At 44.0% G+C, this 26,529-nt stretch overlaps 1 protein-coding gene across 1 annotated transcript in view; it reads right to left on the bottom strand.

The window, feature by feature from the left end:
* Positions 1-23,605, bottom strand: part of LOC138514636 (olfactory receptor 5AR1-like) — a 44,533-nt gene extending 20,928 nt beyond the window's left edge. The window contains exons 1-4 of the mRNA XM_069630078.1: positions 23,209-23,605; positions 17,875-17,880; positions 12,183-12,188; positions 11,975-12,050 (exon numbers count right to left, since the gene is read on the bottom strand). Of these exons, the coding sequence (XP_069486179.1) occupies positions 11,975-12,050; positions 12,183-12,188; positions 17,875-17,880; positions 23,209-23,605 (485 nt within the window). The remainder of the gene's footprint in view (positions 1-11,974; positions 12,051-12,182; positions 12,189-17,874; positions 17,881-23,208) is intronic.
* Positions 23,606-26,529: the final 2,924 nt, after the last annotated feature.

Below are 26,529 nucleotides of genomic sequence, written 5' to 3'. Positions count from 1 at the left end.
TGAATGCCAACGTGGTGATAATGCTGACAATGTCCCTTCTTTATACATCATTTTTTAGAACAAAGGTTTTAGAGAGCTGATGCTTGCTGGCATATTCCCAGCCAGAATTAATGTGCATGCAAGGCTATGCCTGAATTTTATTATGTATAGTTCTTGTGGTGAGAAAGACATTTGGCAGGTCATAGAATAGGAAATGCCACTTCATAATAGATATGTGGATGAGCAGCCAAAGCACTGACTACATGGCAGTGGCAGTGCATTGGGTTTGGTTTTGTGGCACAGCACAATGGCGACTATGTCACATGTTCAACATCTTGTAGTAAAACCTTTTATTCCCCCTCATGCGCGATCTCTATTCTGTTTTATGGCGCACTGAGGAAGCCAGATATTGTGTGAGCCATAGCTCTGTGTCACTTATTAAGGTACTGCCATTGATAAACATGTTGGACATTAACCTGTCCAAAAAAACATCTTGTCACAGTTGCGGGTGGTAGGAGGGTACTGGCAAAAGTCAGACATGATTAAAGTTTACCTTCTTTTTCTATCGCATGGCACGTTTGCAGGAAAAATGTATTTGGTAAAGAAAATATATTATTAATGATCATTCGATAAGCAATATTTCCATTAGTAAATACAGTGTGGAATTGAAATAACATTACATTTTATTTCCCTTTACAGTTAAAATAGAATATGGTGCTACATTTTTAAGAAAATGTGAAGGATATTTTAGTTAAATATGATGTAAGAGAAGATCAAAGAAATCTACAAGGAAAATTAGATACTTTAAAATATTTGACAAACTGAAATGTATAAAACCGAATTTGTCATTGGCACCATGCTTTGGAAGGTGACACCTTTTTATGAACTCCTCAAACTGGAGATTACTGGAGGGTTGAAGGGACCCTATGTTCCCTGCTTACTTTATTTGTATGTCGTCAGTTTGATGGTGAACACAGCTTATAGTAATGTGTCAGATGCTTAGGCGGATAGCCCCATTATTTGCATAATGCTTATAAGAAATATCCATTAAAAGTAAAGTGTTATGGTAAGGCTCGGACAAACTGTATGATGAGAATATTGAATCATCTTAAACTCAGTAACTTTTTAAGAGGTCCAACCAAGTTCCACTGCATGGCCTAACAAGAGACGCATAGTTGGAGTAGAGTAGTTGAGTAGGAAGAAGGGCAGAAAGAGGTAGTGAGTGTATCGGGACTCTGAGAGTTAGGCTTAAGAAAGATTTTCTTACACAGTACTGTGTGACACTTTCAGTGATTTTGAATGGACAAACAGCAAAGGTGCCTTCTGGTATGAATTTAGGGATAGGGAACCATACAGGTTAGTGCATCTTGGGTCACTCTGAGAGACATATGTGTGTGACTTTGATTTTGTGTGACACCTACTGTAGGACATTGCAGTAATGTTTTGTGGCAGGAGAGAAAACCAGGCCTTCTGTGACTGAGTGAATGTGAGCGACACAGGTGCCATGAGAAAAGGAAAATGTGCATAGCTTGTGCTTCACAGTAAGGAGCCAGAGATGAAATATTTGAGGGCAACTTATGCAAGAGTCACACTCATGTGATTGTTTTTACAGGAAGCAGGAGAGATTCAGGGGGACAGTTGATACTTCACAGTCAGCATTTGTTCAATCTCGTAAAGTACGTGGATGAGACACGTGCCATTGGATGACACCTGGGAGAAGGAGGAGTAGGAGGAGCAAGACATTGCTGAAAGCAGCTTTTTCAAGAATCCACTAGCCTGAAGTTTTGGGAAAGAAGGATCAGAGACTGAGGCAGGGGGTTGACACACAACAGGTGGTGTTTGTCTTTGAAGTTAGTGGATGAGGAATGGGGCATCATGTAACAACTGTGAGGAAGCACAGAAGCAAAAGAGTATGTGTGGGAATCACTGTCACATGACTTTTGTGGGAGAAAAAGCAGAGATTCTGGAAGGTAGGTGTTATTGAATATTCAGTGTAAGTCCCTTGAAGTGAGTTCATGAAACACATGCCATCAGATGACATCTGAGAGGAAGATCAGGGTATCCCTAAAGGCAGTTCGGGGAAGAATGATGCTTGTGTGAATTTTGTTGGATGAATTAGCAAAGGTTCATGAGGCAGGTGACACACCACAATCAGTGTACATTTCTTAAAGTAAGTGGATGCAACGGGTGTCATTTGGTGAAACTTGGCAAGAGGAATCAGAGGAGCAGGGAATTCTCTCTGAGGGAACCTCCTGTGAGACTCACTGCTGTGTGATTTTTGTGGAAGGAAGCAGCAGATAATCATTGAGGAGTGTGATAAACCAGTCAGTGCCCTTCTCATGAAGTGAGTGAAAGAGGTACATGCCCTCAGGTGTTACCTAGGATGAGGAGCAGAATGAGCATAGCATCTCTGTGGGTAGCCTTTGGATATTTTCTGGGAAGAAGCAGCAGGGATTTGGTGAGGTGGGTGCTATACCTCAGCCAGTGTACATCTATTGAAGTTATGTTATGTTATGTTATTTTGCATTTATATAGCGCCTTATGTACCATTGGTATGATCTCAAGGCGCTGGGAGGTTGAACGCCCTCAGGAACTGAAGTTCAAGTCAGTAGTGAGAGAGAGAGAGAGAGTCATAAGGTGCGTGTAAGCACCGGGTATGTGTGCAGCCGTGTTGCATTCCTGTGATAGCTGCTTCTTAGCAATAGGTGTGGTGGTTGGGAGATCAAGAGTATGTGTTAGTTCTGGCAGGTTGATATCCAGACCGATTTTGGCTGAGTTAGGCCTGAGGAGAATGCCTAGGCTGGAGGGTGTGAAACCAGCTGTGTTTAGATAGGATGATGGGGAGTATGAGGCAAGTGATGGTATAAGAACATCTAAACCGAATGGTGTCATAGTACCGCTGTGTTCTAGTTGAGTGGTGGTGTAGAGAAGAGAGTAAGCGTGCAGATGTGATAAGGTGGTTTGTCATGAGATCAGGCACATTCCAAGTAGTTCCATGCACTTCGGTCGTTCCATGCACTCCCACCATTCTATGCACTCCCACCACTCTATGCACTCCAACCATTCTATGCACTCCAACCATTTTATGCACTCCAACCATTCTATGCACTCCAACCATTCTATGCATTCTAGCCAGTCTATGTACTTTGGTTGTTTTAAGCACTACAGATCGTTCCATGCCGTCGAATCATTATTTGTGGGTGTCCGTTCAGTGCTCTCTGTCTGTTCCGTGCATTCCATCCGTTGTATGTACTCGCTCAGTTCTAAGCAAAAAATCAGTTCGATCAGTTCTATGTATTCCTTTTAATCAATGCACTTGGTCCGATCTATACATGTTATCGCTTCATCATCCGATCTGCTAATTTCCATGTTATCTGTTCTCAATGCATCATCCATCCACCTCCTGACCCGATTCATATACCCAGTTTCGCCGTGCCATCCACATATGTCATTTGGTCATCCACATACGTCATCCGTTCATCCACCCACTTCATCCGTTCCACCCTCTTCACCGTTTAATCCACGCAGTTCCTCCGTTCCACCACTTCACATGTTCCACCCCCTTGACCCCTTCCACCCATTTCACCTGGATTCCACCCACTTCACCGGTTACAACCACTTCTCCGGGACCATCCACTTTACTGGTTCCATCCACCTCACTGGTTCCACCCATTTCACCCTTTCCGCTACATACTTCAACCGTTCGTCCACCTACTTCATCTGTTCTACACACTTCACCCGTTTTGTCCACACACTTCTTTCGGTTCATCTGCTTCACCGGTTCCGCCCGTTGCACCCACTCCACCCATTTCATCCATTTCCCCCATTCCATTCACGTACTTCCTGGTTCCCACGTATTGCCTACTTCATCCGGTCCATCCACCTACTTCATCCGTTCCATCCACTTAATCTATTTCACATATCCCATCCACTTCACTGGTTCCACCCACTTCACTGGTTCAAGCCACTTCACCGGTTCCACCCAGTTCACCTGATCCACCCAGTTCACCTGATCCATCTACTTCATCTGTTCATCCACCTACTTCATCCGTTTCATCCACACACTTCATCCGGTCTGCACACTTCACCCGTTCCACCCACACCACCTGTTTCACCCTCTCCACCCATTCCACCCTTTCCACCTGTTCCACCCTACTCCACCCGTTCCACCCACTCCACCCACTCCACCCATTCCACCCACTCCACCCATTTCACCCACTACACCCGTTTCTCCCACTAAATCCGTTCCACCCACATACTTCCTGGTTACAGCCCCATACTTCGTCTGTTCCATCTACGTACTTCATCTGTTCTATCCGTATACTTCACCCGTTCCATCCACATACTTCACCTGTTCCATCCACACACTTCACTGTTCTATCCACATACTTCACACGTTCCATCCACATACTTCACCTGTTCCATCCATCTATTTCCCCCGATCCTTCCACATACTTCATCCGTCCTTCCACATACTTCACCCGTACCATCCATCAACGTCATCCATTTGATCCGTCCACATCACCTGTTCCATCCACATACTTGAACCGTTCCAACCACATACTTGGTCTGTTCCATCCACATTCTTCACCCGTTCCACACATCGACATACTTCACCCATTCCATCCACATCCTTGACCCGTTCCTTCCAGATACATCACCCCTTCCATCCGCATACTTGACCCGTTCCTTCCAGATACATCATCCGTTCCATCCACATGCATCTCCTGTTCGCTCCACACACTACACCCACTCCATACTCTTCATCTGTTCTATTCAACATACTAGAGCCGTTCCGTCCAATTACATCATCAGTTCCGTCACATACATCACCCATTTGCTCCACACTCTACACCCGCACCACACTCTACACCTAATCCACACTCTACACCTGCTCCACTCTCTACACCCGCTCCACACTCTACACTGCTCCGGACCCTGCATCCGTTCAACACCCCCACACCCTACATCCCCTCAACATCCAATATCTGCTCTACACCCTACATCCGCTCCATGCTATCATCCACTCCACACCCTCCATCCGCATCACACCCTACATGTGCTCCACGCTCTCATTCATTCTGCGATTTCATCCGCTCTATGCTCTCATCCGCCCCATGCTCTCATCCGTTCTACGCTCTCATCCGTCCTACGCTCTCATCCGCTCTACACACTTCATCCTCTCTGCTGACATTCATCCGCTCCACCGACATTCATCCGCTCCACTCACTTCATCCATTCATTATGCATTATCGGTTCAACTCATGTCACTTGTCGCACGCACCCGATCCGTCCCATATTCTCGATCTGTCCCATGCACTACATCCGTCTCATGCACTTGAAGCGTCTATTCCATTTATACCATGCACTCTTACATTCCATGCCATCTATCTGTTCATGCACTCTACCAGTTCTGTGTACTCTGTGCACACGTCCGTATCATGTATTCATCTTTCCATACTCTCCACTTTATTCCTCTCCTCTATTTTGTTCCTCTCGTCCATTCCATCTATTTCATTAATTTCAACCACTTTGCTGCATTCATACAATTAATTCTTTTTATCCACTTTGCTGCTTTGATCCACCTTACTCAATCTATTCTGTTTGTCCTTTTTAGTTTACATTAGAGGTTATTAGTTTTCGATTTCTCGCTCGGATCTTGATGTTGGATTGTTATTTATGTTATTGATTATTTATGATCTAGTAGTTTAGGCTAGTGAATTTTTGTTATCCACTTTATTCCTCTCGTCCACTTTGATCCTCTTGTCCATTACATTTATTTCATCCATATCATTCATTACAACCACTTTACTGCTCTCATATAACTTATTCTTTTTATCCACTTCACTGCGTTGGTCCTTTTTTACTCATTCTGTTTTGTTTGTCCATTTTAGTTTACCTTAGCGGTTATTAGTTTTCGATTTCTTGTTCGGATCATGATGGAGGCATATGACACACCAATTAGTGTCTGTCTCTTGAAGTGAGAGGAAGAGATACATTCCATAGAGTAATACCAGGGAGAAGGAGAAGGTGGCAGGCAGTTGACACACCAGTCAGTGTCTATTTCCTAAAGTGAATGAGACAAGTGCCATCTGTTGATACCTTGGAGAAGGAGCAGGAGACGCAGACAATCCATAAGGGCAGCTTGTGCGAGAGTCAAGCTTGTGTGAATTTTGTGGGAGGAAGCTACAGGTGTTCAGAAAGCAGCTGTCACACCAGTCTTTGTCTGTCTCTTGGAGCGAGAAAAAGAGATATGTGCAGTTAGGTGAAACCTGGATGGAGGCGCAGGAGATGCATGATATCATTAAGAGGTTGTGTGAGAATCACATTTGTGGGATTTTTGTGGTAGGACGCAGCAGAGGTTCAGGTATGTGGACGATAAACCAGAAGGTGTCTGTCTATTGACATGAAGGGAATAGATATTTGCCTTATGGTGACAAATGTGAAGAGGATTAGAGGAGAAGGGAAGCTGAGAACATCTTGTGCAGGGGTCATGATCATGTGATATTTGTTGGGCAGAGCAGCAGATTTTGGCAGGTGGGTGATACACTACAGTCAATGTCCATTTCTTCAACTGAGTGACACATGAGAGTAGGAGAAGGGAGTGCCTGAAAGCAGATTCTGCAAGAGTCTCGCTTGTGTGATTTTTGTGGGAGGAAACAGCAGACATTCATGATGCTGGTCATGATACACCAGTCAGTGTCTATCCCTTTAAGTGAGTGGATGGGGCACGTGTTATCAGGGGGACGCCATTAAAAAGAAGCAGAAGGAGCAGGGGATCCATGAGCGCTTCTTACGTGATGCGCTTACATGTTTTTAATGGGTGTGTAGATGAGCAGACATATATGTCACTTATAGAGCCCACCCCCTCACCTCTGTCATACTGGATGAACAGCAAGAAAGCAATGTGTTTGACACCTGGTATAATTCCGATATTGCATCCTAGGTATGAAAGACGTTATGCACTCAGACAACCATATCGAATGTCCCCTCGAACTGAGGAGGTAGAAGTGCACCCCCATACACCACTGAACATAGAAGATCTATAAGGGAAGTCTGACAGATGAGAAGTGATGTCATGAAGAAAAGAAGATACATGAACGCACTGAAGCTTATGTGTGAACAAACTAAAGAATGAAGATGCAACTTAGGTGACAGAGTAAACATATATGCGGATATAAAGCAAACCATATGCACTGAGAAGAAAAATTACCAGCGATGCAGTACATGTATATATGCAGAAACACAAAGGTAGATGAGACATATAGAAGCTTGCAGATGTTGGAAATAGAACACAGGTAAAGCAGCCATGTCGAGAAGATGGATGTTGGCATCAATATTAGTAAACAAGAAGCCTTGAAGAGAAAAACCAAAGCTGCAGAGCTGACAGGCGTTGGAATATAGGATCGTGCAGAACAAAGCAGAGTTGTTGGGCTCAGGATGAAGGATGACGCAGCAAGAGCATAATTTCAAAGCACGAAAGGAGTCAACGAACATAATCCATGTACGTAGGAACATTTCTCTTAGATTAGCAAAGGAGTGAACATTTGCGAGTGCCAAGTGTTGTACAATCAAAGTATAATTGAATCAAATAGCACTAAATAAAAGGACAGAATGGACAAAATCGTGGTCCTCACACGTGGTGCAGGACCAGAAGACAAGGCCTATTCATGAATATCTAGATGAAGAAACCAAAGCACCTTCACTCCCCTTTAGAGTTCCATGGAAGAGAACAGCCAGCAAGGTCAGCTACAAAGAAGAAGCTGCGAGTGCTGTTTGGCTGGGCTAACTCAGTGAATCCTTGTTGTTTCTGCTCCTGAAGCTGCTCTTTTGTGCTTTTAAAACGGCGTCGGCAAGAGGAAGCACTTTTGCAAACCTGCCATCAAGCCATAATAAGGAGTGTGTCATCGGCTCCTGCTTACAATTTAACGTGTGTGAATCGCACCGCCCACTGCCTGCGCCCGACAGCCTACATAACAGCACGGGGACGCGCACACACGAAGTGCCTGCAAGTGCTGTTTGGCTGTTCGGGTGGGCAGGTGATCAAACGCATACCACGGTTACTGTTAGATTATAATGTTTTTGCAGTAAAAATGCTCAGAGTTTGTTGTTTGGAACACCATATTAAGGTAATAAGAGATGCTGTGTGACCACTTAGTCGGGATGATAAGTTGGTATTTCTTTGATTAAAATGCTGCATGGAAATAGGAAGCCCAATGTGGGTGAGATATTGTATTACGCTACTATATAGAGAAATGCTTACAGTGAGCACTGCTACTAACGACTTACCTGCCTTCTTTTCCTTTCTATAATTTCATCATATTGTGTTTCATTGTATTGCCTCTTTCCCGTAAAATCCCTTCCCAGTGTACATAAACATTGTGGGCAATTATCCCCTATTTTTCTTTTTTTTGTGTTAGTATGGCCAGCGGCCTTAGAAGTGCAAAGTGTACTGTCATGGCGACTCCTATAAGTTAGCCAAATAATAGCTTAAATAACCCGATTAGTGATCCTGAAGCTTTGTCAACAAACATTGATGGCCTTGTTAATAATGGTAAACCCAACGACAAAAGGCTAAAAAAGTTTGCTAACCTTTCGAAAGATCAGGATGAGAATGGCACCATACCAATTATAGAGCACTTGTCTACATCCAATGAATCTCCTTCTTCAAGTGGTGATTTTGATATTAAGGTGATGGCAGAACTTGATGCCCGCATTAGACTATGTATTGGTCTTTTAACCCCACTGATACCTAAGACACGGGACCCAAGTGAACTCGGCTATGGAAATGGTTTTTTAGACCCGCCTAGTCCACCTCTGCATGCTTATATGGGATAATATACCCCGAATTGTATAGTATCTGAAAATGAACCTATTCAGAGTCCAGTGTTATGTGTTCCCTCCTCTCAGATTACTGGTAGCGACTCCCGTGTACCATCTACTTCAAAAGAACAGGAACCTTTTACCTTTCCTGTTATAATTCAGATTCTGGACTTAATCGACAAAGGTCATGATATCACCCATTTAGAATTATGAGATATTAAACATACCATAATTGATATCATGACTAAAGTAAATAGGTTAGAAGGTTTCGTATTTGCACTCGAAGTGACCCAGTATGGTGTAAAGAAAGTGGAAGTGGCAAAAGTCAGAATCACTCATGAACAAAGAACACAATCGATTGAGTCTTACATTGCCAACACACTTGGTTTTGAGACTTTACCACCCAAAGGGATTACTAGAGATAGGGACAATCAACTCCTCCCTAGCCGAATTTAGGAATAATCTATGCCCGTCTACGGCCATTGAACCGACCCCAAAGAGGGAGGCACTTGCCGATAGCCTGACAGTTTTAACCAATTTTATTGAACAACAAAAGAATGGGGAACCATGTGAGAAATACGCCATCAATTATGCAGGTTATACATCTAAACGATATTGCAAAAACCAAAAACGTGTGATCAAACGTGCCAGGAAAAAAAGGAGATCCGCCAATGAAAAAATGAGAAAAGCAAAAAAAGAGATTTTGGCGGTCTCTGATAGTGGAGGGGAGGATGCGATTGATGTTGCCCAACTTTCCAAGGAAAGTCAAGTACATCTTGGAACAAAACGTGACAGGGTATTAGCGTTAAATGACAACAAATTAACGACAATTCCTTGCAGTAATGAAGATACAGTTACTGTGGAAATTCACTCAGAGTGCTCTAATCCACCAATTAGGTGTGAATCTAGAAAGGCTTCCACTACTGTGATTGAATCTGAAGGAGATGTAGTGAAGGTACAAAAAATCCTTCCAAATTATTTTCAAAGTGATGGGAGGAAATGTACTTCCAATAGGTCCCTATTGCCCTCCAAACCTATCATTGATACAATCAACTATTCTCAATCTGTCTTGATCAATTCTATAAAGGTATTACCATTACTATATTCTGAAAATTGTAGCCTACCAATAAAACATGACAGAAAATTTGAGAGGAACAATGATAACAATTCCATTGTTCTTCATGGGGGTGGGAAATGTAGTCAACTACCACACAAAACGATAAAGGCTAATCAAATTCCCCTTACAAATCTGGATGCTAACGGTCCTGTGCCTCCTGCTCAAAATGCTGGGGGACTGGGAATGCAGAGCACAAATATCGACTTATCGAAAATAGTAAATGGTTGAGATGTCCCTAGGACAGATGTACCTGCTTCCAGTATAGAGCATAATGGTTTACATATAAAGAGCTTTGATCAGGAATCCTTGGTAAATGCTCTAAAGGCAGGTACTTTAGCGCTAGAGATTGTTAAACAGCTATTAAATCCCCTGGCAACCGGAACTGCAACAACTGATCAGCAAAAAACGACTCAACCTCTAAGTAGATGCCATAATGAAATATTAGCTAACTTGAAGAATGTCCTTAATTTAGAAGAGTTAACACCTAGTGTGAGTAACTCTGTAAATCATCTCCAAGGTGTTAGAAAGACAGAGGAATACAATGAAAGTGCCGGCGAACATCTCAAGCTTATGAATTCAAATAGCAAGAAAGGTATAAACATGATGGGCCTGGAAGACAAAAGGGAAATTCTAGTAAGCTCACAAATTAATCACAGATACCTACTTGACTTCCTTTATGCAATTCCTCCCTTGAGAATTTTGGCCTCTAACAACATTGACAAGATCGCACTTGCCCCAATAAATAATTATCGGATGACATGTCACTTGTTCTCAGAACAAGTATTGAAGCTTATATGGTCCTACAGAAAGGAGATAGCCGAAATGGGATTCTCATTATTCACTTTCAATGATGTAAAGACAGCAGAGGAACTCCTATATGCTAATCAGTTTTCAGAACCCTTAGTGAATGTAATGAAGGATGATATGTCCACTAGCGTAAAGAATGAAAAATTCTGTATCTCGCAACTATTGATGATTGCTCGTAACAACAATGAAATGGCATGGATTGAATCACTACTAAAAACAATATTTGCTGCAAGCGCCCATTTATCCTCCTCATAAACCAATGTGAAGTCAGTATTTACCATACTCTCATGGAATTCTTGTGGCTTTAGTAATAATCCAATATGGTTATCAACTCACGAAAAGAACAAACTACCATCTATTATTCTATTTCAGGAAACTATGAAAAGTGAGCCACTAATTATTCCCGAATACTGCACACATTGATCTCTTGCCACCAAAGGTGTGGAAGGTAGGCCTTATGGAGGACTTGCCATTTCTAATAATAATGTTTTAGATTGCAATTTAACACTGGTGTATTCATCCATTCATCTGTTGGCTGTCCTTTTGACTATGAAAAAGAGTGATGCAGAATCCATTCTAGTGACTAATCTGTACTGGAATCCTTTGAAATACAAAATATCTGAGATATTTGATGATATTGATCTATGCTTTGACCAGGCTTATGCTGTCAATTCCAATTTTGACATCATAATGGGTGGCGACTTTAATTCCCTATGCTTGGAATGGTATGCTTGCCCCAAATTCTCCAAGAAAGTTAGAACGACCAGTATTAAGAGAGGGGCCGAACTGAGCTCCTACTTTAAGGTATTGTCACGACCCTCGGCCCTGATCCTGTCAAGCCCATTGGCCAGGTGGAATCAGGGCTCAGATCACTAATAAGACCTGGCATCCACTTCTCAGGCCCTCTTGGGGCCAGTCCTGGCACCTTTGGCGCCAGGCTTATCAGTAAGGAAAGACATCTGCTTGAGGAACTACTTTATTTAGGCTTTCAGCCAACATGGAGGAATCCACATAGCTTGATTCCTAGAGCCAAGCTATGCTGTCTAGTGTTTTGGGTGTGGTGGCCTAGGGACTACTTTACCTGGACTACTTTACAGTGGCTATTTAAACCACACCCGAACAAGACAACACGCTTCGCGTTACTTTGCTTCTAGCAACGTGACGCTCACCGTTTCCAGCTTTCTCACGAGCCTAGGGAATTCGGGACCTGCAGAAAAACTAAGAACCTCGTTAGCAGCAGAGCCTTACCTGCATTCCTCATCCTTCACGGCTCGCAGCTCCTGGGCAGCTCTGTTGGTGGAGTTCACCGCCCGGATCGAAGGACCTGAGAAAAGGACAAAGACATCATTAAAGGAGGTAGTGGAGACATTACAACCACAAAGCGCTTAAAGACTTACCTGGTTGGTTGCTTTTCGGCCGGCATAGCTCCGGAACTCCATCTGCGCTGGGAACTCACTGCGACCTAGGAAAAGAGAAAAGCACAGGTCAGTGAAGACAAGACATCGCTGTGCTACACAAAGCGACTCCTTACTGCATCATAGTGCTATAGCGCGCCATCATCTCCCGGTGAGAACCAGCATATTCAGTTCTCCAAGCGGGCACTCTGCACTCCTAGGGAGATAAAAAAAAGAGACATTTAGAACAGAGAAAAGACATGCAAGAATTATGACACCATCAATCGCAATAGGACCTACCTGAAAGACACTACAAGGGCAGCAGTCAGTGAAGTAACTGGACCGCCCACGCCTACAAAAGACAACGCGCCCCTGCCCAGAGAGCAGGACGTAGAGACCACCGATGCCGACAACCAGGTGAGAAGAGAATGTGGAGGGGCTGGAAACACAAGGGAGGTGGGGGAAAACTTACCTTGGTCGCCCAGTCCTAATATAGTCTTCATTTCCAGGCGGAATCCCATCGACACCGAGACCACACGAGGGAATCATTGGGAAGGGTACCAACTACCAACTGGCTGCGGCATCCCCGTGGATACCAGGTGAGCATAACAGAACACGAAGCCTCACATAAATAATCCACCTGGGCGTCATGGAAACATCAGAAATCGACCAATTGGCCCAATTGTTGGGGGACCTTCGTGCTGAGGTTCATTCAGCCCGACAAGAGACTAATGCACTCTGGAGAGACCTAATAGTGACCAAGGAGCGCACCGACGAAATCAGCAAACAATTCTTGCAATCCCAGGCAGGGCAGACTCCTCTGCCTGGAGGAAATCCACAGATGCAAAATCCTATCCCACCTTCTTATACCCCCACACCAGTACAGATCACGCTGCCTGGAACAAATCCCCTGGCACCACCAGAAATGTTTTCGGGCGACCCACGGAAGTATGCAGCATTCATAAATCAGTGTCGTCTTCACTTCCTTTGTCGCCCTGGGGCATTTCCAAATGACCAAGCTCGGGTAGCTTTCATCCTATCATACTTGAGTGGAAGTGCAGCAGATTGGTCGATGCCGTTGGTGACCCATAATGATCCGTTGTTGCAGGACTATGTGGGGTTCCAGAGAGAAATGGAAAAACTGTTTGCTCACCATACCGAGGAACAAGCAGTGGATAACAAACATTTATCCCTCCGGCAGGAGAACCACGACTTGTTAACATACTTTGCGACTTTCAATAGACTGGTTGCTGAAGCCAGGTGGCCAGAAAACAAAAGAACCACGTTATTCCATCGAGGCGAATTAAAGGACGTCTTGGCCCAGGTAGTTAATCCCCCCAGAGACTGTACCGAATTCATAAATCTAGTCGTGCAGCTAGACCATCGGTTGCAGGACCGAAAAGCAGACCGGTCCAAAGTAGACTCTCGAGTAGTTTAGGTTCGGCCTAAAGACAATGCGCCACAGGGCCAGACAACGCCGTAGAACCCACGAACATCAGAGGGATACGACCTCCATTAAGAAAGCAAGAGCGGGATAAAAGAAGACAACAGCAACTTTGTTTGTATTGTGGAAAACCAGGACATTTTCTGAAAGACTGCCCAATAAAACCCCCAAGGAGGACAGTCGGGGCCACAGAAAAGGATGAAGTTAAGGAATCGGAAAACTACCAAGCTCGGCAACCGTAGAGGTCAGTTTGTCGAGTGAAGAGAAAGAGCCACTGACCTCACACTTTGCGATACCCGTGATCTTAATAAATCACCAACAATCGTCAAAGATGCATGCCGTAGAAGTGTACATCGACAGCGGAGCAGTTGGGAACTATATAGATCAAGAGTTGGCAGCAGAGATGGGGCTCCCTTTGTGTTCTAAGTCTACCAGGGACAAGGTGACTACCGTGGATGGGACAGAAATCGCCTCCGGACCAGTAACCCAGTGATCAGTAGTAGTAACCTTGCTGTGCCAGGATGGACATTGGGAGTGTATTTCGTTCGATCTTATAAAAGCACCTCAGTTCCGGTTGATACTAGGGATGCCATGGTTGGTAGCTCACAACCCTTTGATAGACTGGCGGGCACGGAAATTAACCTTCTCCAGCAACTGCTCCCTGACTTGCTACTCTCCTGACCCGTGACCCGACTCCTGTGTCTCCAAGACTTCCAATACTAGAGCCTCTACTCTGGGATTAACTAATACTTTGCCATATGAATATCGTGACTTTCAGGACGTATTCCAAAAAGACCAGGCTAACACATTGCTTTTGCATAGGCCTTATGATTGTCAAATTGACTTTATTCCTGGGGCACAAATCCCTTGCGGCAGGATCTACGCTCTTACCGAACCAGAAAACCGTCACCTCAAATCCTATTTAGACCTGCACCTTGCAAATGGGTTTATACGCCCATCTAAGTCCCCAGCAGCCAGTCATTTGCTCTTCGTACTGAAAAAGGAAGGGGACTTGAGGAACTGTATTAATTACCGCGCACTAAACCAGATACCCGAGAAGAACCGTTACCCCTTGCCTCTTATCCCGGAAATGCTAGACCGAGTCAAAGATGCCCAGATCTGTACCAAATTAGACCTTCGGGGAGCATAACACCTGGTCCGGGTCAGAAGCGGAGATGAGTGGAAAACCGCTTTCCGTACCAAATATGGCTTGTTTGAATATCAAGTCATGCCTTTTGGCTTATGTAACGCTCCCGCAGTGTTTTAATATTTCATGAATGATGTCTTGAGAGAACTGATTGACGTTTGCGCCTTAGTGTACATTGATGACATCTTGGTCTACTCAGCCTCAAAACAAGATCATATCAGGCATGTTCGTTCAGTCCTCACCAAGCTCTGCCAACATCGTTTGTATGCAAAGCTGGAGAAATGTTTTTTCACGTCACCGAAGTAGAATTCCTTGGTTTCATCCTTTCGCCAAAAGGCATCAGAATGGACGTACATAAGGTTGACGCTATTCTAAAATGGCCATCACCAACATCTCTGAAGGGGATACAGAGCATGCTATGCTTTGCAAACTTTTACTGCTGGTTTATCCCAGACTTCTCTCAGGTTGTGCACCCGATCACAGTACTGCTACGAAAAAGCAATAAAAAGTTTGCTTGGACTGAAGAAGCAGAAAGAGCCTTTCAGGAACTGAAACAAAGGTTCACCTCAGCTCCAATCCTGCGGCACCCGCATCCAGACCTCCATTATGTCGTAGAAACTGATGCTTCCAGCATGGCAATGGGAGCAGTCCTTTCACAGAGGGACCCAGAAACTGGCCAGCTGCATCCTGTGGCCTTCTGGTCAAAATAATTCTCACCCCGGAAATTAATTACGCTATCACGGACAAAGAACTCCTAGCAATCAAGTCCGCTTTCAAGGCATGGCAACACTATCTTCTGGGAGCTAGACACACCATTACAGTGATCACAGACCACCGGAACCTGCAATATCTCAAAACAGCCAAAGCCCAGTCTTCACGGCAGTTACGGTGGGCCCTCTTCTTCACCGAATATGACTATGTGATCACCTTTCGACCAGGGGTCAAGAATGGGAAAGCTGATGCCTTATCTCGAATGGGCTTCAATGAAACGGTGAATACAACGCCATACCCGGTACCCATCATACCTGATGACAAACTCTTGGGTATCACAACAGTGTTATCACAAGCTGAATTACAAAACAAAATTCGACAGTCAATGAACCCGGATGCTTTCCTCGCATGGCAAACTCAAGGAGAACAATATTGCATCAAGGATCAGTTACCTTATTTTAGGGACCGGCTATATGTACCCAAGAAGGAGTTACAACAGCATATCATTTCAGGTTATCATTACTCTCTTATCGAAGGACTCCCTGGAATTGCTAAAACTTTAGCAAAGTTAAAAAATAACTTTTGGTGGCCGACCTGGCGTAAGGACATTGTCCAGTATGTTCAGTCCTGTGGCGTCTGTGCACAAAATAAATCACAGAAACATAAACCATCGGGTCTCCTACAACCACTGGACATCCCTCCCACTCCATGGCACACTCTTTCCCTCAACTTTATCACTGATCTGCCACTGAGTCAAGGCTTTAACACCATTTTTGTAATCGTGGATTTGTTTTCAAAGATGGCACATTTTATTCCTCTCAAGGGCCTCCCAGTCGCATCCACCCTAGCAGAGGTATTTCTGGAAAACATTGTCAAGCTGCGTGGCTTTCCATCAGTGCTGGTCTCCGATCGAGGCAGCCAATTTCTATCCATGTTTTGGAGAAAATGTTGCGCAATGGCACAGATTGACGTCCGGCTATCCACCAGTCACCAACCCCAGACAGACGCCAAACCGAGAGGACCAACCCGACCCTCGAGCAGTATTTACAGTGCATGCTGCACCATGAATTGAGAGATTGGAAGGACTTACTGTGGATAGCCGAGTACGCATATAACAACTCTGTACATTGTAGCACGGGCCAAACACCTTTTTACACCTTGTATGGCAGACATCCACGTACATCAGAACTTGACCTTCCTGCCAGCTTGGAAATGCCTGCAGTAAAGACTCTTCATACAACCATCACTCAGGCATTCAGAAAGGTGAAGGAACATCTTATTCATGCTAAAGAAAAACAAAAGCACTTCGCCGACCAGCACCGGAAAAAGGCCCCAGACTATCAAGTTAGAGACCAGGTTTGGTTAGCCGCCAAATACGTACCCATCAAAGGGACCGGGACCTCCCATCCTTGATATTTGGGACCCTATACCATCAAAGCAATTATCAACCCAGCGCCCGTCAAATTGGACTTACCACCTAATCTACAAATCCATCCGGTATTCCATGTGTCCCTCTTAAAACCAATGCAACCCGGTACACAAATCAAGACATCACCTCAACCTATACTAATAGATCGAGAACCAGAATTCGAAGTCAAGGGCATCCTGGACTCTAAGTACTCTAGAGCCAAGTTGTACTATCTCGTCGACTGGAAGGGGTTTGGGCCTCAAGAAAGATCCTGGGAACCCAGTGAGAACCTCCATGCACCACGTCTGATCAAGAGGTTTCATCAGATCTTCCCAACTAAACCTGGACCAGGCAGGTGACACACCTTGGGAGGGGCCTTGGAGGGGGAGTGCTGTCACGACCCTCAGCCCTGATCCCCACTGGCAAGCCCATTGGCCAGGTGGAATCAGGGCTCGGATCACTAATAAAACCTGGCATCCACTTCTCAGGCCCTCTTGGGGCCAGTCATGGCACCTTTGGCGCCAGGCTCATAAGTAAGGAAAGACATCTGCTTGAGGAACTACTTTATTTAGGCTTTCAGCCAACATGGAGGCATCCACATAGCTTGATTCCTAGAACCAAGCTATGCGGTCTAGTGTTTTGGGTGTGGCGGCCTAGGGACTACTTTACCTGGACTACTTTACAGTGGCTATTTAAACCACACCCGAGCAGGACAACACGCTTCGTGTTACTTTGCTTCTAGCAACGTGACGCTCACCGTGTCCAGCTTTCTCACAAGACTCGTGAATTCCGGACCTGCAGAAAAACCAAGAACATCGTTAGCAGCAGAATCCTACCTGCATTCATCATCCTTCACTGCTCGCAGCTCCTGGGCAGCTCTGTTGGTGGAGTTCACCGCCCGGATCGGAGGTCCTGAGAAAAGGAGAAAGACATCATTAAAGGAGGTAGTGGAGACATTACAACCACAATGCGCTTAAAGACTTACCTGGTTGGTTGCTTTTCAGCCAGCATAGCTCCGGGACTCCATCTGCGCTGGGAACTCACCGCGACCTAGGAAAAGAGAAAAGCACAGGTCAATGAGGACAAGACATCGCTGCGCTACACAAAGCGCCTCCTTATCGCATCATAGCGCTATAGCGCGCCATCATCTCCGGTGAGAACCAGCATATCCAGTTCTCCAAGCGGACACTCCGCCCTCCTAGGGAGATAAAAAAGAGACATTTAGAACAGAGAAAAGGCATGCAAGAATTACAACGCCATCAATAACAATAAGACCTACCTGAAAGACACTACAAGGACATCAGTCAGTGAAGTAACTGGACCGCCCACGCCCACAAAAGACAACGCGCCCCTGCCCAGAGAGCATGACGGAGAGCCCACCGATTCTGACAACAAGGTGAGAAGACAACCTGGAGGGGCTGCAAACACAAGGGAGGTGGGGGAAAACTTACCTTTGTCGCCCAGTCCTAATATAGTCTTCATTTCCAGGCGGAATCCCATCGACACCGAGACCACACCAGGGAATCATTGGGAAGGGCACCAACGACCAACTGGCTGGTGGCGTCCCGGTGGATACCAGGTGGGCGTAACAGGTATGGGAGATGTAATTTGTGAAATTTAACGAACCTTCTCCAAACCATACTTGGAAAAGAGGGTATGCAAGCTCCATGATTGATTTCTTTTGTATCTCCGATTCATTGCTAACATTCATTGATTCCGCTACGATAGGGGAAATAAGTTTTAGCGACCATGCCCCCATCTGCCTCTCGATTCTCATCGATATAAATACAATGAATATAGACCATTGTTTGCTCGCAATTGAAAACAAAAGGGATAATATTTCCCTAAAATGGAATCCAATACTTTGCAAGAGGCTCAATAACCGTGTATCTACAAAACTCAATACCGTATTGACTTTGATACCCCAGAATTATATCCACTTGATTACCTTGACCAGATTGTCACTACTTTAAATATCGAAGCTCTTGATTATTTCCAAATTTCTCAAAAACCTTTATTTATTAATCACAAACATATTTCTAACTTCAAAATCAAACATCTGAAAAGACTAAAAAATAGAGATATAAGAAAGTTTGGTTCAGAGTACCTAACTATTGCACAATATCTGCTTAAAAAAATAAAATTATCCAACCATACAAATTTAAAATTAAAGGAGTATACATTGAACAATATAATAAACAGAACTGTGAAATGATCAGGGCAATCTCTAGTTATAACACACGTGACATCTGGTCTGTGATTAAAAAAGGCATTTCACAATATATAGCCTATATTGAGAATAAATACGCACTGCCTACTCGATTTGCTCAACTGCATGAGTTTGTAGATTTGTCTCCACTGTCAGAGCAATTTGTTTGGTCTGCCTTTGACATCATGGGGGCCATTAAGAAATTATCAAACTCTCGTGCTACTGGCCCAGATGGTGTTCCATCTTGCGTCTACAGGGCCGATCCTATTTTTTGGAGCATGATTTTAAAAATCAAGTTTGATAATATCATAGCCAGGTGGACTATCCCTAAATCCTGGGTAACTTCCATCCTGATCCCAATTTATAAAAAAGGAGATCCTGGTCCGCCAGAGAATTACAGACCAATTTCTTTAACAGATGCAGCAGCCAAAGTCTTCTCAATCTTAGTCATCTATGAGCTCGACAAACATCTAGATTCTTTTAATATCTACTCCAAATTTCAAATTGGATTCCGACGCAGGATGGGCACTATTCTGAATGCAACAATTATGGCGCATTTGCTAGATGGTATAAAAAAGAAAGAACTTAGCACACTATATATTGCATCGATCGATATGTCATCAGCCTTTGATACAGTGGTTTGTAATGTGTTATGGTAAAAAATGCACAAGCTAGGTATCCCACAACATCTTATCTATTGGATCATAACATTTCACACCAACACATCCTATAGAATTCGTATTACCCAAGGGGGAGCAATTACGGACCCAGTACAATCATTTTTGGGGCTGAAGCAAGGATGCAATTTTGCAGCGTTGTTGTTTAATACATACTTATCCGACATAGACCAACTTTGGAAATCATCAGATAGTTTTGCGGCAAGGCTATGTTCATTAAGATTGCATTGGCCAGCCTTTGCCGATGATATTATTTTATTTGATTTGACCCCGCTTAGTTTGACCTGGGATGTTGTCTAAGTAACGTGACAAAAATTAAATCATGTGTTGACTATCTGAAGCAGAAAGCAAGACCTCTCAGAAGTCAAATGAAATTAATTTTTGCAAAATTTTGCTAATTTTCTGTGATACCACTGCTTGAGTTTCTTACCTTAAAGGTGGAACCGATACTTCTTTATGCCTTGGACATTTGCGTATGTGATTTGCATAAACAACTAAATTTATTGCAGGGTAGTTTGTTGAAAGCCGTCCTGCTTGTATTTCCAGCAATCCCTGTAAATACTTAATTTTCCTGGTAACTCATGAAACACTAAAACATTTGATTTTAGAATGCTCACATTTAAGAGATGCTAGAACAAAACTTCTAAAGCGATTTGTAAACGTGAAATTTGAAGATTGCATGGAGTCTCTTTGGAACCAGCTAATGCAAGGATAAGATAGAGGTACATTTTTGCTTTAGTGGCTTTTTTAAGAATAATTGAAAATGAGATTTTAGAACTTTAGAGTATCTTATACTTGATGATGTGATTGCCTGTTGTTGATTAACTGTTGTCATATTTTGTTTTTATTTATTGCTAATTTGAATTGTGTTTGTATTGATATTTGTACATTTATGTTAGATGTCAATTTTTGTAAAGGTTTGTTTGAACCACAATAAAAAAATGAAAATAAAGAAGAAGCTTGGGTAAGGGTCTAACTGATGAGAGATGGTAGGCTAATAAGCTAAGTAAGGCAGTTGTCTGACGTTGTTGCTTTGCAACTGGGTTTCTATTCACGTGCTGCTAACGAGCCGATTGACCAAGGTTGGAAAGAGAGTGGCAACTAATCATGAGGGCTACGTGATGGTCGAATATACATTGTTGCAGGGGCCAATCCACTGCTGATATTGTGTGGCTATCTGTATTTTACGTAGTTAGAGGTAGTTCAAGGCCTTCCTACTGTAAGGGAGGCATGGTATAACAAGTATGACACTGAACCAAAAGGTACAATTTGTAGAACCTTTATTAAAGTTTCTGGATTTGGAAAAAATCCTACTTTGCCCTATTGCAAGGATGGGAGTAGTCTCTACCATCAAATACTAAATAAAACAGTCCCAGTTGAGTCAGGCATTTCCAGGTTTTTCTATTACTCGTCGATGCGTGGCATAGGGTAGGCATTGAAGGCAGATATGGCGTTGACCTGCCTAAAGTTTATGCAAAACCTCCAAGAATGATCAGGTTTAGTCACCAACACAATAGGTGAGGACCATGAACTCGAAAAGGGCTTGATGATGTTTGCCTTCAGCAATTACTATCTGCTTTCATGTGTATGGGAGTCTATACAGCTTCAAATGCACCACTTTTCCCTTTGGAGTTCTTATATAATGATAAGTACCATGTACTCTCCCTGGTTCCTCGCAGAATGTATTGGGGAATGCAGTGATAAGGTTGTTCAAATATTTTTGTTTCTGTTTAGTTTTTGGGGAATAAGTTCAGAGTTGTTCATCTCCTCGGGTAGCAGAAAAGACAATATAGAGGAGGAAGTTGTTGAAGAATTTTCTTTCCACTCTTTTAGGAGATTTATGTGGTAGAAGTGAGTCATTTGCCTTCTATCGGGTTGGGCTATTTTATAGGTATAGGTTCCTGTTTGCTCTAGCACCTCATAGGGCCCATGCTACTTTGAGACAAGTTTATTTTCAGAGGTAGGTAAGAAGACTAATATGATATGAAATTATATGATGTGGCATTTATAACGCACCTATGCACAAGTGTTTCAAGGTGCGACAAGACAATGGAGGGGGAACAAAGGGAAGACAGACAACGATCTTACTAGGCCAGGTGACATTGAGATCGTGCAAGTGTAGGGGATGGGGATGGGGAAAAGTACAAGGGGAAAGGGGAAGGGGTAGTGCAGTACATGGGATTGCACAGTAGAACAAATAAGCCAAATAAATACAAATAAATAAAAAAGGGAGGCCAGCTAGTGGAAAGTGCAAGGGTAAGTGCAGATATCAAGTGTCAAGTGCTGGTAGGGGACTGTAGGGATACAGAAACAGAACCCGAGTGAAAGGGTTGCCAGGGGGGCAACCAGTGCAGGAGTGCAACTGGTGGGGAGGGGAGCTGGGTCCGAGATCAGACCGTACCCAGGTGACCAGTGCAGTCTCAATTCCAACCAGTAGTTCAGCAGTGGACAGGAAGAGAGAAAGCAGAAGCACAGAGGAAGGTCTTGAGGTGCTTACAGAACCAGAGATGTTTCTCCTCAAGTTTTAGAGAGGCAGGGAGGCTATTCTAGAGGGAGGCCCCAGGCAAAGGAAGAGAACTACCATCAACTCGTTGCTTGGAGAAGCGACTGACCCTGAGGGAGTTGGATGCGGAGGAGCGAAGGGCTTGAGAAGGAAGATATTTACAAAGAGGGAGTTGAAGGTATACAGGCCCCAGCCCCCAAAAGGCCTTGTGGACAATGCAGAGGGTTTTGAATGTAATCCTCGCAGCCACTGGGAGCCAGTTAAGAGATTTCAGTCCTGGAGAGATACGATCCCTGCTCTTGAGGCCAAGGACAAGTCATGCAGTCCTGTTTTGGATGAGTTGCAGAGGGCGGAGAGTAGAAGCAGGCAGATTTAGAAAGAGGATGTTCCAGTAGTCCAACCTAGAGAGAACCAGAGCTCTGGAGATGGTGAGCTTCTGGGGGAAGGAGAGGAAAGGAAGAATACCTCATAGGAGGTGCAGTTGGTAGTGTGACTTCTTAGAAACATCAGAGATGTAAGGAGAGAAGGAGAGTGTGGTGTCGAAGATGACCCTTACGTTTTTAGCCTCAGATGTGGGAGCAGGAAGAGGGCCAAGAGCGGCTGGCCAGAGAGTGACAGGAAAGGAGGGAGCAGGTGTGCCGATGAGGAGAATCTCACTCTTACACGCATTAAGGCACAGATCATTGGCGGCACACCACTCCTGGATAGCAGACAAGCAGTCAGAGATGAGAGAGGAGAAGAGGTGTCTCAAGGGAGCTTGAAAATGAGCTGAGTGTCATCCGCATAGCACTGAAAGGTGAGGCAAAGAGCCTCAATGTGGTGGGCAAGAGGTGGCAGGTATTGGTTAAACGGCCAGGGAGAGAGGTTAGACCCCTGGTGAAAACCACAGGTAGAGATATAGATAGAGAAGAAGAAGGACCCAAGTTGGACCTGGGAGGGTCGCTCTGAGACAAAGGAGGTTAGCCAGGCCATGGCCTGATTGGTGCTACCCAGGTTATCACCAAGACAGCTGAGCAAGATGGCATGGTTGACCATGTCAAAGGCAGAAGAGAGATCAAGTAAAATGAGGACACAGGGGGTATTAGAATCAAGGTTGGAGAGCGGGTCTTCACGGATGTTCAGGAGAGCAGTTTCCGTGCTTCTGACGGCTCTGAAGCCGGTCTGACAATCATGGAGGCAACCAACAGATACAGTGTGAAGATTAAGCTCAGAGATGGCCAGCTTTTCCAAGAGTTTGCCCAGGAAAGGAGTGATGGAGATTGGGCGATAGTTAGACGGGCAGGAGGGGACGGCTGAGGGTTTCTTAAGAAGAGGGTCTACAAGAGAGTGCTTCAAGGGGGAAGGTAAGACTCCAGTGGTGAAAGAGTGGTTGTAGAAGTCAGCCATAGCAAGAGTCAGGGTGTCAATGTGGTCTTTGATGGTTTTGGAGGAACAGGGGAGAACCGGTTTTGACAAGACTTTCATAGATCAGACTTGTCTAGAAACCTCATCTGTGGAGAATAGGGGAAAGGCAGAGAAGGAGGGAGCAGGGGTGGCCAAAGAGGGCCCATAGGAAGAGCAGAGATTATAGGGAGGAGCGGGAGAGGAAGAGAGAGAATACTTTCTGTCCCATTGAAAATGATCTTACATTTTCCTTCTTGTCATAGGAAGATTTTGGTTGGGCTTGAGCTTTCTCCATGTGAATGTGGACTTGACTCTGGATGAGTTTCGTGTGCTCTTGCAATTGAGTAGCTGTCTGTGAGAGGGGAATTGGTGCCTCTTCTCTTTCTTTCCAGGTCTGGCACAGCATGTCTAAGACATCTCTTGGTTGTCTACCACAGAGTAACTCAAAGGGGAAGGAACCGGTGCAATGCTGAGGGGTGTTTTTTTTTACTGCAAATGGGGCTCACAGGATCATACAATCCCAGTCCTTTCCATACTCATCTACCAATTTTCTCAGAATCATTTTGAGGGTCTTGTTAAATCTCTCTAACAATCTGTACATTTGCAGGTGGTAAACTGAGGTTTTTAAACTGATAATGTGTAGTAATTCTTTAACTTCACCAATAAGCTTTCTTATTGAAATTGGATCCCTGATCCGTTAGAATTTTCTTGGGGAAGCCAACCCTAGAAAAGAATGGCAACTGGTATTTTAAAATCTGCTGGGTTGTGTTGTTCTTCATGGGGAAGTCTTCTGAGTACCGGGTAACATAATCGTCGATTACGAGAACATATTTATACCCAGTCTATAAGTTTGCAACGGTCCAATAATATCCATCCAGATTCAGAAAAAAGGACTTCTATTATTGGTTATGGGTGTGTAGGGGCAGGTAAGGGGTTATGCTAGCAAATGCTTTGGCATATTTCACATGTCTTAATGAAGTTCTTTATGTCAGCATTGATACCCAGCCAATAGAATTTCCCACTGATGTGAGCTTGGGGTTTAGATTGTCCCAAGTGTCCGCCTGTTAAATGAGAGTGTGCAATCTCTAGCATGATCTTGCAATGGGCTTTGAGTATTACTAATTGAGTTTTACTTAAGCCTTCCCTGGAGGTTTCCATTCTATATAGCAACACCTGTTTCAGGTAGAAAAAGGGGCTCCCTTTTGCTTGTTCTTCTACCTCAGGAATCCCTTGTAAGAAAGCCTCTGCGAGTACTTGATAATTTCGCTGGTCGAAGGCTGGATCGAGAAGTTGGTAGGTTCCTCTTCCCTTTTTGCTTCAGTGACACATGTCTCATCGGCCTCTCCAAACATCTAAGTTACCTCTCTCAGTTTCCTACGGTTCAATTTCTTCCTCAAAACGAGGAAACAAAGTCTCACCATGATTCTGGAGGAGAAACGTTATGTCTCCCTGAAAGTCTGGATCTAAATCGTCTGCTAGGACATCTAGACCAAACGTACAAGACAGGCCAGATTTTGGGGCCAATCCTATATAACAACCCGCAGGGAGTATTCAAACTAAGTCTGTGGGAATCATTCCTCTTTTATCGGGAGGGATATTTGCTTCTCTGCTGCTGCAAGCGTCAAAGCATATGGATTCTTTTGTGGAGGTAGAGGAGTCTGAGGCTCTGTGACTAGGTTTCTGGAATTTGAGGGTCCCCCAACGTGTCTCAATTAAGTTGTATTCCATTTTTGACACCATATATAAGGGAGGCATTGTATCAGAAATATGACACTGACACAAAAGGTACAATTTGTAAAAGCTTTATTAAAGTTTCTTGGTTTGGAAAAACTCCTACTTTGCCCTATAGCTAGGATGGGAGTAGTCTCTACCATCAAATAATTAAAAAAAACAGTACAAGTTGAGTCTGTCAAATCAAAATGGCCTATACTAACAACACCTAATGCTTGTCCTATGTATTGCACAAAAGGTTTATAAAGGAGAATATGTATGCAAAGAAAAATCAGTATTCAAATATGAAGAATAAATGTGGATGAATCAGCTCTACCCCCCTCCCCATGTTAGAAAGCACCGAGTAAATTGGTATCTGTAGGCAGGATGACACACTCTGGCTCAGGTTCTTAACACACAGGCAGTCCAAAACATGGATCTAGGCCCACCTGGCCTTCCACCTTAAAGTCTCTCTTTCCAGTTTTCAAAACACAGTTCAACACAAAGTTCACGCCGGTCCCCCTCTGTTGGGCTCAGACCTCTTAAAGAAAAAATCCAGATTGGTTCTCCCAGTTGAGCTCAGACCTTTCAAAGCAAACGTTCAAAACACTTGCAGGTATTCCCTTCCCCAAGTTTATTTTACATCCTTTAAGGGATCCCTTCCCCTAACTTATTACACTTCCGGTCTCCCTCAGCCAGGCTGGGACCGTTTCCTGATGTTGAAGACTTTCGAATGTGCATAGCTTTTACTATAGCCCTCCGCAGGACCACTTCGACTTTACCTTCAGCTCATACTCTTGTGTTATTTGCCCCACTGCTTTTTGGTCTGGGTAGTTCAATGTCATAGGCACCAAAATTCAACGTTCACCTTTTTACTCTCCCCATCTTTCTCGGTTAATTTTTATTACTTCGCTTTTACAGTTCATTCACTTTATTGCCACAAACATTTCATATTTCACAGACACTTTCGAGTGGGCTACTTCCTTTCGCCAGACCACTCTGTTACTCAGTATCGCTGGTTTCACAGTTATCAGTGCTTCGAAGTTCATACACAGGTCTTCCTTTCTTCGTGTCTCATGTACACGCGTGCAGCCTTCAGTTGTGCAATATAATGTTGCAACTTCAATCTTTCCTTATCACACACCGGTCTTTCATGTTGCCAACTCACCATCTGTGTGCATTTCTTTTTTGTCTTTAAAGTCAAGGTTAGTTCCACA

Source organism: Ambystoma mexicanum, chromosome 12, assembly GCF_040938575.1.
Source record: "Ambystoma mexicanum isolate Mex_15411 chromosome 12, UKY_AmexF1_1, whole genome shotgun sequence".
NCBI lineage: Eukaryota > Metazoa > Chordata > Amphibia > Caudata > Ambystomatidae > Ambystoma > Ambystoma mexicanum.
This window is presented reverse-complemented; position numbering and strand designations above follow the sequence as displayed.